This window comes from Myiozetetes cayanensis, unplaced genomic scaffold (genome assembly GCF_022539395.1).
Source record: "Myiozetetes cayanensis isolate MyiCay16 unplaced genomic scaffold, myiCay2020 scf1, whole genome shotgun sequence".
Taxonomy (NCBI): Eukaryota; Metazoa; Chordata; class Aves; order Passeriformes; family Tyrannidae; genus Myiozetetes; species Myiozetetes cayanensis.
In genome coordinates, this window is record NW_026086604.1 from 130,598,691 (window position 1) to 130,617,458 (window position 18,768).

General features: G+C 38.7%; 1 protein-coding gene across 2 annotated transcripts in view; it reads right to left on the reverse strand.

Annotated features, from left to right (window-relative positions):
- Positions 1–18,768, reverse strand: part of RSU1 (Ras suppressor protein 1) — a 104,490-nt gene that overhangs the window by 51,673 nt on the left and 34,049 nt on the right. For both annotated transcript variants that reach the window (XM_050324798.1, XM_050324807.1), the window contains exon 8: positions 7,257–7,389. In XM_050324798.1, coding sequence (XP_050180755.1) covers positions 7,257–7,389 — 133 coding nt within the window. The remainder of the gene's footprint in view (positions 1–7,256; positions 7,390–18,768) is intronic.

The window sequence follows — 18,768 nt, forward strand, 5'->3', positions numbered from 1 at the left end:
ACTGTCCTGTTTTCAGCTGGGATACAATTCATCTTATTCCTAGTAGCTGCTACAGGGATTCAGTATAAGAATAGTGCTGATAACACACTGATGTTTCAGTTGTTGCTGAGCAGTGCTTACACTGAGCCAAGGACTTTCAGTGCCTCCTGCTCTGACAGTGAGGAGGGGCACAAGAAGCTGGAGGGGAGCACAGTCAGGACAACTGACCCAAACTGGCCCAAGAAACATCCCACACCACAGAATGTCACGCCCAGTATATAAACTGGGGGCATTGGCCAGGAGGAGCTGCTGCAGCTCAGGGATGGGCTGGGCATTGGTCAGCAGGTGATGAGAAACTATTGTCCATCACTGGTTTTTCTTGGGGTTTATTATTCTCTTTTCTTAATTACTATTCTTATTGTATTTTATTATCATTAGTATTATTATATTTACTTTGTTTCAATTATGAAACCGCTCTTATCTCAACCCACAAGTTTTTTTCCTTCCCTGCTTCTCCTCCCCATCCCATGGAGAGAGGGGGAGGGAGTGAGCAGCTGTGCAATACTTAATTGCTGGCTGGGCTTAAACCCCTGCATCCTCAAACTACCAAAGAATACTAGAGCCAAAAGAAAAGAAAAACAAACAAGGTAAATGGTATTTATTCTGGCCAGTTTTTCTCAGCAAGGCAGGGCAGACTCACACTATCCAAGTTCTTTAAATCTTTATTGACCTCCGTGCATTATACAGACAGCTGAGGTGTCTGACTGAACTCCTTTGAATTCAATCTATTGACGTTTAAAGCAATCGGTCTTTGTTCCTCTCTGTGATCTTAATTTCCCTCAGGGAGTACAGAATATTAACCATTAGAAATCACTCCTGAGATCAACTGTGTCCAGTTCTTTTTGGTATTGTTACAAGATTAGATAACAACTGGATAATAATTTTACTTAGAGACAGCCAACAAAAAGCATTCTCTCTATGTATCTCTTCAGTCTAGGTGGAAAAAGAAATATTATGATGACTTTCATAACCCCAAATGATTTTTCCTAATGAATATATAATTTATATAATAATATAATTATTAGGTTATTAAAAATTTTCAGTAATTTTAAACTATTACTCAAAACTGCCATACGTGTTTATTTCAACAAGTTATTAAATGCATGAACATGCAAAATTAATCTTATTTATATTAACAGACAACGGAGCTTTACCTCCTTTAGTCAGTGGCACTGAGAAGTTATCTTAATATATAGGAGGGTGTCATCTGAGTTTTTAACTCAAAAATCAGGAGATACAAATACAAGGTCTGCCCGCATCATAAACATGCCATCCTCTGCAACAAGCAATCACGTCATATACTCCTGCCCAAACTGATCAGTGCTGATTTTGAAACAAACAAGACTTTGGCCTTTATTTCTTCTGTCAGAAGACCATCTCTATCAGAAAGTTATTACTCTGTTCCCTTAATAATTAGAGACCTTCCTTCAAATAAACACCTGCCCAGCCGATTTATATTTTTTCTTATGTCCACAATTTTTTTGTGCCTTAAATGAAGTTTCTTCTTCCCCCTCTCCTTTCCACTGACAGCCATAACCTCTGTTATCAGACTTTGCTTTCCTAAATAAACAAAATACCTTTTAAACCTGCTCTTCTTTCTTCATTCATTTCACTATCCTACTATATTTCCACAATTTGCCTGTTCCTGCCTGAATTCATCTTTCATGAACATAATGACTACAACTGCGCAATGTTTCCTGTTCTGTACCAGAAAATATCCACTCTTTTAACCAAGTTCTAGGGATTGTTCTTATCTTTCTCTTCCCCTCACTCCAGCCTATCACACTAGTGGCTCATAGAACATCTGTAACTGAACACAGAACACCCAAACCTTCCTCTTTGTTTTCTAATTCTTACTGTGTGGTGTGCTGATTCTTTTCTGTGTTACTAGTTTTGTGCCATCAGCAAATGTCATTAAATACTCCTGTTTTTTGTGCTAACATAAAAACCCCAAAATTCTTGCAGGTCAAGATTGTGCTGCACAAGTAACGCCATTTTGAGATGATTTCTCCTCCTGTCAGTTCAACCTGCTGATGCCTCCATCGGAACTGCTGGCAATTCCCACTCCCCAGTATGCTTCCCAAGTGCCAACACATGGATTTTTCCCATTTGACCTCTTTTCCTCTCATTGATATGTGGTTTTACCAATCATCTTTACATCTTGAACAGCACCAACCATGCAGCTGAACTTAAATAGGCTTAACAACTGTGGAATAAGAATATGAGTTATTTCAAGATACTATTTGTATTCTAGAGCACTACTGAGTATCTTGCCAGTCTCCTCTAGTTGTTACAAACAAATCCAAAAATACTTCTCATTAACAGAAGAAGAATATCTTACTTCATGACCTGTGTCTGTTGCCCTGGAAGCAGCTGCTACCTAATAGTGGGGGTCCAGTACGGCAATTCATTTTCAAGAAGCTGGGGAGATTGTCTCTAAATAGAGGGCTGAATCAAGAGTGGATTTTTCCAGACTGTCACTGCCGATAAAATGAGGTTTTCAATTACAATGCTTAGCACAGAGCAGCCTGCCCAGGGAAACCTATGTTCCAATGCTGCCAAGCGATATATGCTCAGCACTGCATTTGTCAAACCATTTCCTCTGCTAAGAGTTAATGTGTCAGTCTTGAAAATGGCTTGCTCTTCTACCACCTTTCCTGTTGGAAATCTGAAAAGTGCAACTTACTTCCTTTCACAAAGCATCTTGTTGAGACTCTTGACTGCAAACTGACTGCCTCGTGGGGAAAACCTGCTTTCTAGAAACTTAAAAATGCTGAGTGTTCCATCATAATTCTGCCTCACTGGAGTAAGGAGGTCAAACAGGGAAACAACAATCATTAAATAAAGTGTTAAAAGGTGATTGCTGCGTTTAAGGACAGTTTAAACATGCTTGAAGTCTGAATGCTATTCTGAGCACTCAGGACTCTGTTTTAGCTTTGATTATGCTACCAGGAGATGATGACTGCAATAGACTCTGCTGTGATAAAAGCAAAACCACTATCCTTTCTGTTATGGAAACAAACATACAAAGAGCAAGTTTCACAGGAAGATTGATCAAGAGCACATGAATAATTCCAGAAATGTACCCAAAGAGCAGCTTTCTGGATTAACTCTGCTGCAAATGCCAGCAACCAAACCCACCCACTGGTACCAATTCCACATCTCAGCTTTACCTGAGCTTTATCAAATCACTAATTATCTTACAGAGATAAGAGCGTTACAGGATTTTCATTCTTCATAGGAGCTTAATTCTCTATTTCCTTTCAAACACTGATGTCTGTCTGCACTTACCTAAATACATTGTAACCACTAAATCACACAATCCATCATCTCTTTGTCAGTATCCTACACCAAGAAGATCCTCTGAGAATATGCTTAGAATATAAAGGTCACTCTGAAAGTTGACTAAAGGCATGAACAAAAAATAAAACATTTAGTTAAGTCCTTTGAAGAGATAAGGCTGCCATTACCCTTTATTGTTTAAGCAAGTTCTTCAACTGCTTTTCAACACTACTGTGACATCACATAGAGAGTTTAATGGCAGCTCTGGAGTATATACAGAATCAAAGCCAAAATTGAGCTTACTAAAGTTGCAGAAACTTACACAGCAGTGAGAGATTAAGAATCATTACATACTTGGCAAACTGACCTATTTCCAAATGATGCTGTCACAGGATGATATGTGCAGTGGGCGTATTTTAGCCAACAAAAGCTAGCAAAGTGCCAAGAGCTGCTGAATTTCCTGTTAAGAATTAAGAGCCCCTCCACACACATTTTCCACCACAATATATGGCCCATCTTTTTGTCAGCACAAGTCTTTCCTGAAAAATTAGGGTTGAGAAAAAAATCACCGGGCACCATTTCTCATGAAAGGTAAGGAAATTAAAGGAAATGAAAGATACAAAGTAAGAAGAGCTGATCTGAGGGTCCTACTGGCTAACGTGCTTCTGAAGCAAAGTGCAATTCCAGTTTTATACTTGGTGCGTGAGTACCATGTAAAACGGGAGTGTGAAAATGTAAAAGTATGCGAGACAAATGACATTTTATCTTTAGACATAGTCATCCCTCATGGGTGTCATGCCTACTTATCAATTAATCACTAGAGCATGAATATCTTAAGACAAGGCTAAAAATGAGGGGTAATTTTTCACTAAATATGCTTGAAACAGCCAGTACATTTCACAAAGGAAAGAAGAGGTTTGTGATCTATTTGGGAGTTGCTTCACAAGTGCAACCTCACAGAACCTGAATGGAGATCCCTGACACTGACTGCTGTGATGACTTCTGCTAGCCATCAGTAGAAACCTCAAGGTTTAGTGAGTGCATTTGCCAAGACTCAGTGAATTACCACTTCCTGGTTAAGTTAACAGCAACTGAGTAAATACGAAGTTCTAGCCATTGCAAACACCAAATAAAATCTATTAGCATAAAACACGTAGTGAAATGTAACTTGATAAGCCTCTGAAACTTGGCACTTTTGACTCTATGAGCATACCCTCATTGTCTTAGCTAGTACAGACAATGTTGAATATGTAAATGAAGTAAAATCAGTATTTCCTATCAGCTAGCAAAAGCAATGGGCCTAGGGAGACAAATACACCCTCTGTAGTTCAAAATTCATTTACCATACAGATGCATAAGGCTGGTTTATGGAAGTCCACATCATCTTGTACCTGAAAGTAAACTTACTGATCTGATGGTCATCTGCTAATATATGTTCTATCTTCTCAGTGTTTTAAGTGAGGTTATCTAAACAGCATTCTATCATATCACCCATTTAACTGTACTGCTTTGCCTCACAGTAAAAGTTAAGCTGTCTGGATCTATCAAATGTTGTAAGATATTTTTTTCTTTTGGCAGAATGATTTAAAAAAAACCAACCCAAAACCCAAGAGCTTGATTTTCCTTAGTTAAGATACCCGCAGGGGAAAACACTACATTCACATCTCAACCTTGTGATTTGCTTAATGAGAAAAAAGACACACTACTTGGACGTAGGCTCTGAAAGAAAAAGGCAGTTGAAGAAGTTGTATAGCTGTTAGCAGGAAAAGATCAACATTTCATCACAAAAAGCAGTTTTCATTTCTTCTGCATGTACAGCTTATCTGCTTTTGTGCACAATAATGCTACTAAGACCTGTTACCTACACAAATGCCATTGCCTTTGAGTTTGAACACCTAAACCAAAATGCAAACAGAAAAATGTCTGTAGGAGGTGGCATCCTAATAATTCTCAGACTATATATTTAGAGGAAACTGGAAATAAGAACAATATTTTTTAGCAAAACTCTCTTTATAGAAGATGAAACAAGTAAAATCAGGAATCAAACGAAGTTACTACTGGGATTTCAGCAAAATTATACAGATATTTCTTCTATTTAAATATAAAATGCTGAAAATACAAAATTGACATATAATTATTAACATGTTCCTGCATTTGGTTTTCCTCACCAAATTTAGCAAATTATGACATTTTAATGCAATAAGCTTCTAAGATAAAGTCGAAGCCATGAATGAGCCATGGAAAGATCATTTAATTTTGATTTTTCTCCTTATTAATGATTAGAGTCTGATTTTGCTTACACTGTTAAGTATGCAAGCTTCAGATATTTACTGTGGACAAAATAAAAATCGGCCTATTAACCAACAAAACATTGTCATGCCTCAGCAAAGAAAAAGACAACAAACATAATATGGCTAACTTAGAACAAAGAACAACAGCTGAGATAAATGATGAATTACAGAACCTTTCTGTCAAATTTTGATTGCATAAGGAAAGTTGCCAGAACAGTTTAATATACCCACAGTTATAAAGTTTTTTTTTTAAATTATAGACACATAACAGTCCCCCCCAAACAAACGAAGTGTAGGTCAAATTGTCTAAACTGCACTTCAGTCCTTGAAACTTTGCTGTCTTCATGATGCCCAGAGTCGCCCCCGTAAAAAGGGCACAAGTGTCCCTAATCTACATTGCTCAGCAAACAGAAATATAAAATTGACAATATAAAACTAATTATGAAACATTATCAAGAAACCTCGATGCAGCTACACAGTGGACTGTGGGGAAGAGATGGTCCAAGGAGACAGGCAGCTGTTTCCCTACACCATGTCTGTACTACAGAGTACTACTGGAAGAAGGGTGTTGCAGCCTACTTAAATCTATGAATAAATCTGTCTTGAGAACATGTATTACAGCATAAATATCAGGACACTTCTGAGACACAGTTTTTGCAACCACTTTCCCATCTGTGATTCTTTTCACTTAAATTCTGTAAATGAAGAACAGCCTACAAAAGCCATTGCTGAATCACTTAGTTTCATATAGAAATTTACATCTCAGTTACTTAATTGGAATCTCCCAAGCGTCACTTGTGAATACTCTTCTCTGGTTATTTTGTTCAGACAGATACCATATAAAAGATTTTCAGAAATGCTTTTAAATTATTAAAATATATTGTTTAAATAAAGGGGAAATGCAAAAACTAACTTTCCACTCCACAGGTTGTGTTGTTACTGTGTTACCTACTGCTCCTAGGAAGACAGCAGCAAGATTGCTGTTAAGACCTAAAATAACTTTCCATCTAAAGTTTTACTGTGGACTGGTGAAATAGAGATTTCCACTTAAAATAAATATTTCAATTCAGTGCATGATTAAAGATATTATTTCATAAACAAATGCTTAGCATTTCTACCTGGAATTTTGCATTAAAATGGAGAAGGCTCAGCACACAGCTTATTTTTTTCCATTTACACTGTTGAAGAAAGCACTAGTACCTATATTTGAATGACTAGGGTTGTAGAGTTTTGTAAACCAGTCCCGATCAAAACAGGTTTGAATTCTGTTATGTTTTGAGAGATGTCCAATCTGTATTCAAAAAGTCAACAATTATCTATTTCAATCTATAAAACCTGACCATACACACTTAAAATTAATACTTCTCAAAAGATTTGTAGTGCTCATTCTTTTACATCTCTCATGTTACATAGAAATAAACAATAAATGCAGGACAGAATCAAACCATTTTTGAGCTTGCTTAGCATGTCTACATGAAGCTTATTTACCCTCTTCTTGGCAAAATTCCTTAATATAAATATACAGGCTTGGATATTTGCCCTGAATACCAAGTCAGTGGATGGATTATGAAAGACATGTGTACCCAAACACACTACAGGGAAAAAGCCAAACACCACAGCTACAGGATATAATGTAATACTTACTATTTATATGTTTCTGAACGAATGTATTCAAAAACATGAGATACTCCCAGCTGGAACTGGTCAGCAATAGGGGTAACCCAAGGATTGTTCTCTGCTTTGAAGACTTGCTTTTGACCAGTCAAATCCAAATTACCTGAGGGATTAAACAAAACAGCATATGAAAAATACTTGAAACATGAAAAATTTGAAAGAAATGCCCTGCTGTGAATATGAAAAATTTTAATTCGTTTCAGAGAGCACGACCATAATAAAAGCAAGTATTTCAGTCTTAACAGAGAGGAATAGGAGGACACAGTAGTTCCCACCATGACAAATGCAGTTCCACTCTATTATTCCAGTGCTGCTACACACCGCACAGCAGGGTTGAACTCCGCCCGCTGCATATGATATTTATTCATCAAGTTAGTTTTAAGCAGGACCTGACAGTGCATAGGTGTTGGGCTCTCTCCACCAAGATCTGCAGGAACAAAAGGAGAATGATGCTCTGGTAGGAGTCTGCTCTGCTGAAGCTTGGCATTGCAAAACATTTCTCAATCCCTGCTCAAAGCAAAACACCAGCAAGCAATGCCCAACAGGCTTTCTGTCCTCTCAGTGCCAGCCTGTTGTCTGAACTGAGATCCCGCCCTAATCTGTAATTAGAGTGCCATACACTCAGAAACACAAACAAACAGCATCATTCTTGTAGCATGCCAGTTTTACCTATTCTGTTGATAGGAAGACTTAAGAGACCTATTAGGGGCTTGCTTGGGGTTTTTTGTTTGTTCGTTTTGTAAATGTTTACCACCCAACCCTGAAAGAGTCCACGCTCCACTGAAACTCCTCATGAATATGGATACAAAAGGCTGAATTCCAGGACAACCTAGCATTGAAATATTTTGTGTTCTTTAAATTAAGAAATCTATGGTACATTTTCAATTTATTTTTGTGAATTTTATGATGAAGAGAGGCCTACCCTCCCCCCAGAAATCTAAAATAACTAAAAAGGAAAAAGAAAAAAATTGTAACTATGGGGAACAAAACAAACAAAAAAAATTTACAGGATTTTGAAGACTGACTGAGCCAAGCTGTTGGAGAAATCCAAAATCAACCTGATGCGCCAAATTTTCAAAACGAAATGCCTGTTTAAGTGCAGGCAATGGGAGCTGCTGTGATCCCTGTGCTTGCTGCCTACTCCAGCTGCACATTCCACTTTGACAGCTAATCCTTGGCGAGTTTCCCTCAGTAAAAGGGGTTAACAACAATTAAAGACAGGCTATTATACTGTGAGAAAAGATGCCAAGTATCTCACACTGGCCTATCACCGAGTCACCATTACCTTAACAAGCTCATCTGCCAGCTGTCTGTGGCAGGCTGGTTTGAGCTCACAGCAGCAGGGACGTCGCACACAGCCCGTCAGTCAGGCCGCAGCCGCCCGCGCTCCGCACGCTCCAGTGCGCCTCGTTAGGAGCCTCGCGCCCGTCTCCTTTATTAAAGGACGCGGCAGCCCTGTTCTAACAAGGATCACGAAAAAGGATTAAGCACTGTGACAAAGAGGACCTAATAAGCTAGAAAGCAGTGTATCTGAATCTGTGCTGGCTGAAGGCAGAGGCTGGTGCTGCTCGCTATCCAGCTCTCAGGTGGAGGCTGCCGGGGAAGCCGGCCAGCGAGGCGATTAGCCGTAACCCTCTGACCAGGGCTGCTGTGAAGATCATGTATCACTCAGGGGTTTGCTTTGTACTGTAAATTGGATATCCTATTTTATTACCTGCAAAAAATACCATACGTTGATGTCCAAAACTACCAACACTGTAAGCACTCAGCAGGTACTGCATCAGGGTAAAATGATCAATCTGTGTACAACTAATAAAAACAGTTAAATGTGGGGAGGCAAGCTTGGCTCCATCACGGGTCAAGTTCAGTGCCGCCTACAGGGCTAAGACACATGTTCCCAAAATCTCAATAGGTCTTGGCTGAATCCTCTCGACCTGAGCTGTGTCAGAAATTTACCATGTAGGGAAGGTTGCCACACATTCCATTCCCACAGTGCAGTGTGCTCATTTCATTTCTAATACCCGTTTAATACCAACATGGCCCATTTAAATGTAATTAATTGTAACTAAATTTAATAATTGCTACTCTACTACAGCCGAAGAAATCTTATAGCAAAACCAGGAATGCTTAAGTAAAATGACCTGTAGGTGCCCATGCCAATGTAATAGTTTTATTTTCCTCTGTCTTCTGTTTTTCCCAAAACACGCTGGAGGCAGGTACAAATATTACTTTTTTACCTTCAGAGGGAAGAGGAAGGCAGAGAGCCTAATTAATCTAATTACAGAGGAAACAGGGACACAAAAAAGTTCAGCATCCACACTGAAATCCACCCCTCCTTGCCCAGGACGTCCTTCTGGGAGCCCTGCCAGTAGCAGCTGGCCTGGCAGCCCATCCCACTGGCCACCTAGAGCTGGAGTGAGAGCCCAGGGATTTTAAGTGAAGAATTTAATCAAGGGTGGTGGTGAGAAAAGGTACAACTTGTCTGTCCTCATGGCAAGCACCAGGCAGAGAGTGGGTGCTTCTCTGCAGGGGAGTGGGCTTCCTCACAGAAGGCAGGAAGGACAGGGCAACCGATGCTTTAAAATCTTCCCCGTTCAATAACAAAATTTCCATACGGAAATAAAGGACAGAAATGGACAGAAAATTAAACAGGATAAGGAGTTACAGAGAGACTGCCCCACCTCATCAGCACTAGGGAGGAAATGGAGTCTAACCCTCCAGCCACAAGGCAAGCCACTTGAGCACAAAGAAGCCATGTAATTAAAACTGAGACAGAAGGGAAACGCGTCACTCCTGCACGGTACGTTGCTTGGGTCCATATCCTGGAGTCCTTTCTGTGCTTATGGCTTAAAAATCTGTGAATCAAGGGTGTACCTAATTCTGCTCTGGCTGCAGGACATCCAGCAGTCCCAAGCACAAGCCCGAAGTCTCAGTAACAGAACATGCAGGGGTAACCAAACACAGGAGCACTGCATGCAGTCTTCTGCTGCAGAGCACCAAGACAAAGCCAAGGGCGTGGAAGAGATGCTCACACCTGCCTGAAGCAATGGGTCTGGTACCAGGTTCACCACAGGAGAGCTGTACAACTGGACACCTTACAGGTGTGTCCCTGTCCCCCCCCAACCCCAGCAGCCTCCTTGCCTAGATGATTTTTTATGGCAGCACCATGTTAGGAAATGCTATTATTCCATCCCTGCAGCACTAGAGCCATGCACCAGGGAAAAAGCTATGGCAGATGCGCCTTCATGCATACTGTCTAACAGCAGCATCAGCAGAACACCATCTCCAGGGCTTTAGGAAATTTATATACTGTTCTGCTACACAGATCACATCAAATCCCTCAGATATTTTTAGTAAGCAAAATACAAAATTGCCTCTAGTAAAAATCCAGCACTGAAGATTCAATCACAAAATGTATTAGGGTTGGAGATTGCATTGGTCATTGCTGTTTTGTTCTTTCCATGCACATCAGTCTATTAAAAAATATTTATCATCTCTAAAATTCAGCATAACTTGTTGACTAAAACTGTATTTCTTCATTGTGGACTTAAGGTTCTTGATATTCTGCCTTACTGAAGGAGATTGGCTCCACCAAAATACATCACAATCATATGCCTCTGGTAAGAGAGGAACGACAGGTTATCTTCAAGACTAGTCAGCACAGCCCCCTTCCTAGATCACAGAAATTTTTTTCACATTATTTTTGAGTGCTTCTAAAACTATTCTAATAAATGATCAAAATTACACATTCCAGAACCCAGGTCTAACATGCTTAAAGAACATTCAAGTCCTAAGTCTGAAGGATACTATTTTTACACTTTCTACTTTGACTAAACAGAGATTTCCAAATAGGAAGAACGCAAAGTGGACATATGCTGCTACCAGCGAGCAGATATTGAAAAAAGAACAGTCTGGAAAGAGAAGAGTAGAGATATAACAGCTGACTGCTGTGCATGACCCGCACAGAATGACCAAAAGCCTTCTAAAAGGAACAGCCAGCTGCGTGATCTTAAAAATGCCTGATCTTGGCATTTTTATTCCTGTCTCAGCACTCATTGTATCTAAAGATGATCCTGAAGCCTTAAGTTTGATTGGATCATTGTGTTAACTTGTGTTTAACCCACCTTAAGGCCAAATTGCTCCTAATGCCCAACTACTAAGCTGTGCAGACCCGAAAACTGCTGCCCAAATCTCTTATTAGCTGCCACCTCAGAGCTGCAGTAAATAGATCTACACCAGAACTCTAAAAAATTCAAGGGCAAAATCAAAGTATGCATATTTTTAATTTTAATGTATTCTAACTTACGCCATCCATTGATTAAAAGTACCATTTATCACTGCTTACGTTCAGAGTTTCTATGCCATGGGTGGACAGAAGGCACATCTCATATGACACTGAGCACACACCATCCTGACTGACATTAAAAGGAAAAGAAGGCAGCTACAGTTTTCCTGCACCTGTCTCAATAAACCTATCCTGCATTTGAACTAAAACACAATCATTAATATTTCTTGTTATTTTCCTTCAGTGCTGTTGAAATAAAGAGTGGTTTGTGTGAACATTCATGTTTTGCTCAACTGCCTGCAAAGGTCAGAAAAGAGCTCATAATAGAAAATAAAATGATGCCTCCCACAGTCGTGTTTGCAGACAGTAATTGTCAGAGCCAGTAATAACACTACCTACCACTTTGACCAAGGGTGTCTCCAGACTTCCCAAGCTCCTCCTGCCCATTAGATCCAGCCTGTAAGCACCTCTTACATACAACTACAAGCCCTTCATCCTCTTGTGATATATGATGTATGAAGTGTGCAACGTTTACCCCATGTACGTAGCAGTAAGGTATGACTTAGGTACATGGGCAAATACATGTAAATACAGACAAAAGAAAACAGAATGAACACAAACCTGGCTTGTCCTTTCCACTCGAATACCCCTTGGCAACACTTTCAAAAATTATAAGGTGAAATTAAGTAATTAAACAACTCTGACATTTGAGAACTGAACATTGGCATTCAACATAAGAAACATGATCCTAGCTGTAAAATGCCAGATCAACGCTTCTTTGTAATGGTTTAAATTCATCCCCAGTGGAACTTCATCAAAATCAATGGAAATAATGTTTAGCCCGTATACCACTGAGTTTCACATCTGTGTCCCGTTGATCCTCTGACTCACATCCCAGCCTACACTCTACTTCACTGACCTCAAGGAGAGTCCTCAAGCTGTAACACATCCCTTTTAGCGGTTCCTCTTAGGACTACAATTTAAATGTTCTTTCCCTTTACAACACAAAGGTCTTACTCTAAGTCATACATATGACAGGAAGAACAAAATTCATTTTATTAATTTATTTAGATATAAATACCTTTGAATCCTGTTTTATTAAATGCTAAGTAAGGGATCAATCCACTACACTAAATTTAAACTTAGGTTATATGTAAAAATATGTCTGTCCTGGCTTGTTTTAGATTTGCCTTACACGATAGGGTTTATAATTTTTATTACTTTTGTGGCATTTGCTTTGTCTCAATAGAGAGAGATTGGTTTAAGCATGGGAGTGGAAGAAATATCATGACTATTATGTCATAAAAATGATACCAATGCAATTAATTGTGAATGATGTCTTAAAATCTATGAAAAAAAATGAAAATATATACTGTTTTCTATGCCACAAAGTATTATAAAAAGCAAATTATTTTTACCCTGATCTTAAGCACACATAGACTGTGAAATCAGTAACTCATATAATTTCTATAAACAATTAAGACCATCTCTGTTTTGAAGACCTCCATCATTTTTGAAGGATTAGTAACAGAAGAGAGTAGATTTAAACAGTATTTATAAAGCAGCAGTAAGACAACAGAGAGCGAAGTCTTCTTGTACATAAGTGAGGTGTGACTCAATCTCTTTGGAACCAGCAGTAATAGTCATAGAAATATTCACTATGATAAACAAATCTACATCTCCATAGCATATGTCAAAAATGCAAATTTGGTTATTGATGAGCTTCTATGCACTAAAAGAGAACAACTAGTAAGTCTAAACCCAGACTGAAATGCCTTCAAATGATGGATCCCAGCAACACTTTTACTCTCTCACCTCTACATTCTTGTACTGGAGAAGGTCTAACAGTATCACTGCAAGTCACCAGCACTTCAGAGAACCCCAAAATAGCATTTGTGGCAGTTCTATACAACAGGGGAAAAGGTTCAAGTCTCAAATAACAAGCAGTCAGATTCAGTACATGCAAATTAACCAAATACTCCAGAGTATCCATCAGACAGAAGCAGGCTGGACATCTTCCTCTGGCTCCCTTCCTAACCACAAAGATCAGAGTGCATGCAACCTCACATGTGAGTATTAGACAGGAAGCCTCAGGACAAAAGAAGGCTGAAGAAGCAACCCGAAAGTCAAACACTGAAGCCTAAACCCATCCTCAGTTTTACAATTACTTTCAGGGACAGAAAACAGGAGTGCAGATATTGCAATATCACACATTATTCTAACAACTTCTTAGATGTAAATGATAATTTCCAGTAACGAGTTCAGAGATGACAACCCAACTTCAGAATTCACTTGAATACATCTAACTGTAAATCTCTGTGTCGATTCAGTAATTGAAGAGCTTACAGAGACTTTTCAAACAGAAAAACATCTGATCTGAAAAACATCAGGAGATGGAGGCTCTGCCAGTGGTGTCTTGTTCAAACGGTTCATCACTGTCAAAATACATTCTTTTTTTCAGTGCTGAACTGAGTTAGTTCTAAAACATTGCTGCTCCCTCTGCCCATCTACAAGGGAGAAAGACCAACTGTGCTTTCTTCTCATGGAGTTAGTGAGGATCAGCAGCCAAGTTTCCTCTCACTCTTTACTTTGATAGGTTAAATAAAGCGTCTGTGATATTCTGTGGTACTAATACATAATAGCTACTCCATTTGCTTCAACTCTTAGTAAAAGGAACACAGCTGAAATAAATAAGGTAAAAGCAGACCAACTAAATCTTGAATTCTTTACCCTTGATTTAAATGTGAAGCGATACAAGGCAAACTGGTATTGCCTCAGCTACAGCTATTACAATTGTATAGAAAGAAAATTTTACTCTCCAGCACATTTCATAGGAGAGAGTTCAAAACAAAGTGAATGTAATCCTGAGATATTTATACAAAATTCCAGTATCATAGCAAAGGTCAGCCAGAATCATTATAATGGAAAGCCTGACACTTCAGCATGTGTCAGGACTGAAGATGAAGCCTGGGAAAGACAAGAAAATGGATAAAATGCTGAACTACTGCCTTAAACCATACTTCACGTATTAAGTACAGGCAGATTATAGACCTAACCTGGCTGGGCAAAGTTGCATTTTCATATTCAGGTGACTGGAGGAGTGGTTAACTCTCTGAGAACAAGGAGAGAGCCCTGGAAATTTCTACCATCATAAGACACAACAAACCTGACCTTAGCAGGATAACTAGCAGAAAGATAACAACACTTACAGATGAAAGCCATAAACCAGGAACTTATTTAATGCAGCATACAAGGTACTCCTCTCCTAACAACATTCTGCTAATGGCTTGTACTGCCGCATGACAAATCATGCTGTTTCATCAGCCAAACTCCACCACAGCCTTCAGGTACCAGGGCAACCAGCCCAGCTGATGCTGTCATGTTTGTAGCTAAGAGGAAAGGCAGAAGAGCATTTTGACAAAAATCCAAGAAATTACTTCAAAATGTACTTTTAAAAATATATTATTTCTAAAATTATTTCAAATTACTTATGACTTGATTAAATCCATTTCTCCCACATCCTCACATAAGAGCAAGACCATTTACTAGAAGACTTACAAATACTGCTAAGTTTCACCAATATCTCTTTGAAAGGTGACATGTTGTGCTGGAAATACCATTTCCTTCACTGCTCTGTGTAACAAATGCCTGGTACTGACTGGGATCTCAAGGGGCAAACCGACAGTCACTGCTAAGTGTTCCCAGTAAGGAAACCCAAGGAACACACTAAACAGCAGATGGGTTTTGGAACAAAGGAAATTAATGTGATGTCAAAGTAGTTTAACATCAAAGACACTTTAATGGTGCAGGAAGTATTACAGGCTTAGAGGATCAGCATCCCAATTTATTTTGAAATATATTGCACATTTTTTCTAGCATCAGAAATTCCCCTGGGATTCTCAATTACACGGGAATTCAACAGAGCATTCTCTCTTTGAAGGGTCCCTATCAGACCAAAATCTAGTTAATTTAAAAAAATGACTTCAAAAAGGATTCACTGCATTGCTTTTGCCCCACACCTTTGAAACTTCCATTCAAACATAGGTTGCCAAGAATTCAGAAGAGCGAGACCACTTTTAAGTACTATGAAAAACATAAAATGAATCAAATATATAACCACAAATGCAACGTTTACTCAGATTGGCTCTAATTATGGTATTCTTACCTACTACAACTCTAACACAACAGATGAAATATCTGCTCAAAGAAACATCATTATTATGTTGATTGTACTTATAACAGAGTACAGTCAACATTAGGAGAGCCCACACACACATTGTAGTCATCTGGGAAGTGACTGTAAGACTGGTATATTTTAAAAACTAAAGCAAGATCAAATCTGAATCTTGAAAAGTTTGGCAAGAATTACAGCAGTGTACGGAAAAGAATGCCTGTGGTGTAAATCTAAATATCTTCCTTTGTATAATGAAACTGCAAAGTAACCCTCTTCCCATACACCTTAATCCCCATCAAATACTCTCTGCAATCATCCTGGTTTCTAACTACATAACAAGTGCTGGGGTTTAGTGGGTTTGCCCTTTTTTTTTTTCCCTTTTTTTTTTAACTTGAACCTAAAATGAGAATTACAATTAGAATATTCACAGACTTTCACAGAAGCTTTTCTACATAAATAGCCTCTCCATAGCCTATCTTGTTACATAGATTTTTTCTGCTTTTCACTGATGACTGCTACTTTAGCAGTCCTAGAAAGCAAGTTACTTTGTTTATCCACTTTTGCCTTAGTTCCAAAAGCAGAAACATGAATTTTTTAAAATTGTAAGATATCAATTAGTTGTTCCAGTGCTCAGAACAGTGCTCAGTTGTCCAAAGAGTCCCAGGGTGTTCAGGCTTCCAACAAGCACCAATGACCTGTACTGCAGGTGTGAGCAGTGCTGTGTTGTGACATAGGTAGAGTGCAGTGACAATTTATACTAAAATAAGAGAAGTTTGGCATTTACGTCAAGTGTATTTAGAAAAGAAATATCTTTTGTGAAATAAGTGATTCCTGTGTTTGCACATACCTGTTATAATTACCTAAGTAAACTGCTATTTCGATTAATATTAATTTGAACAAACAACTGCAGCAACTACTTTGTGTAATATAATATTAATTCACAAATTTGAGAGCCATTTCAAAAGCCTAAATTTTAAAAGGTTTTCTTTTGATGGAAATACTGAGACTTTTGGAAGGATTCCTTGAACTTTATATTTAAAGCCAATTCTTTATCCACAGAAGGTAATTTAGCTGTTCAAAACTAAAGAATGATGAAAGAATTACTTAGCCATTCTGACATACAGATTTAATTTACAAAATGTTTCATGCTCCTTAAAAAGGAAGACGGCTACTTACCCCATCAAGATCTTTATTTTTAACAAGCTTGAATTTTCCCCTTTTCAAATATGTATGTAACTTTACACTTTTGATAGTGTTTCCTTTTACCTGAGGAAATTATTTGATAAACTAGAACAGTATTGAATAGCAACTTACAAGCCATGGATGCCAACATTCAATTTTAAAAAAGGAGGATGGTAATCAGAAATGTATTCTTAGAAATCTCTGTTCTTCCATATGCATAAACATGAGCAAAGTCTGTGTACTTGTGCACACGTGTACTGGCAGCAGGGTAATGCACACAAGCAACATTAGAATCTGGAGTTTAAAAATTATACCCTTCGTTTTCACATCAAAAACTCAAACCTACAGATAAGCTGGTTACATTCTCTGGGTGGCTATTTAGTTTTACAGTATTACATCTTTGTGAAGATGTGCTACTCTGCACCATACATCACTCTTACACTCCTGACTCTGCTAAAAAATTCTTTAATGTGGCACATAGGGGTGCACCCAGATGACCATACAATGAATATTAAAACACCATCACTGGTGTTACTAATTGCATCTACCCCTTATGTTGTTCCTGTTTCTATTCAGCTTTCTTTCCAAACACCATTCTCATTGTTAAATGGTCAGAATACACAAAGCGACAGATTTAGTGCCTCCTTGGCAATTTATATAACTGACTGCAACTCTGTTGTTGCAGTGAATCATGATTTATTTGTCTCGCAATGCAGCACATAACCTTTTAAATGCTAGGGAAAAAAATGCCAGTGCCTCTTTAAAGTTTATATATGACTGCCCACCACCATTCCTCATGAACGAGGTTTTGAGAGACAAATGATAAAAACAAGCTGCAAATTCCACCCACCTACTCCCGGCCATTTCCTGTGTTCATCACTCACATGTACTGTATTTACAGACAACCAGACCACCAGTGCACTCTTTTAGTGCCCTCGTTTCCTCCAGGGCAGGAATATTTTTCTCAAATCAGTGATAGGTATTCTCTGCTAAACACAAAGAAGGGTAATACGAATCTCCCTTTCACTGCTGCCACGTTCAATCACATCGGGTGACATTACAGGCAGACTCTAGGGTTTTATTTATTGTCATCTCTCGCCATATCAAAGTTGTGATCCCAAGGCCTATGGTCTTTTTTCATACCCCATTCTCCATGCCTTCTTCTGCACTTATTTCCATTACCTTTAAAAAAATGTTTAATGTAACACACACGCCGTTCTCCTCATTCAAATACACTGTTTTATCCTGATGTTTTATATTGTGCCCATCTCTCTGGTAAATTAACACGTAATGACTCTCTGCTGTCCACCAGTGCCCAAACTAAGCCAGTCAAAAGCCTTCAGCACCTTTAATTATGAAAGTGATAATGAGAGAGAAAAGACTGTTTACTTTAAACGGAACAGCAGTAGCTCCAATTAATGCAAATAGGACCTGCTCACTGCAAAGCCATTTATCCAACATGCACAGCAAAAAGTATTTGGATAGTTCTGAGTACATTATAATTCAATTTTAAAAATTTAGGAGGGAGAACTCTGGACGCAGACAAAGATGGTTTTCCCTCACGTGGTGACTATGGCATTAGCAGTCCATGGAGCAGGTTGCAATCCTCTCATACCATCTTACATTGGCAGACTTTAAAACTGTCTGCAAAGGTGTGTGTGCTTCTCTAAATTGCCCTCATTTGCAGAAGGGAAAACAGGGCTGCAGAGATGAAAAGATTTTTTCTAACCATTCAGAGATTTACACTTACTTGCCTGTGGCCTACTCCTACGTGATCTTAAACAAGCCTTCCAAGCTAGCCTGGTGTTCCATTCCCTAGATGTGTGTCTAGGTGTTTAATA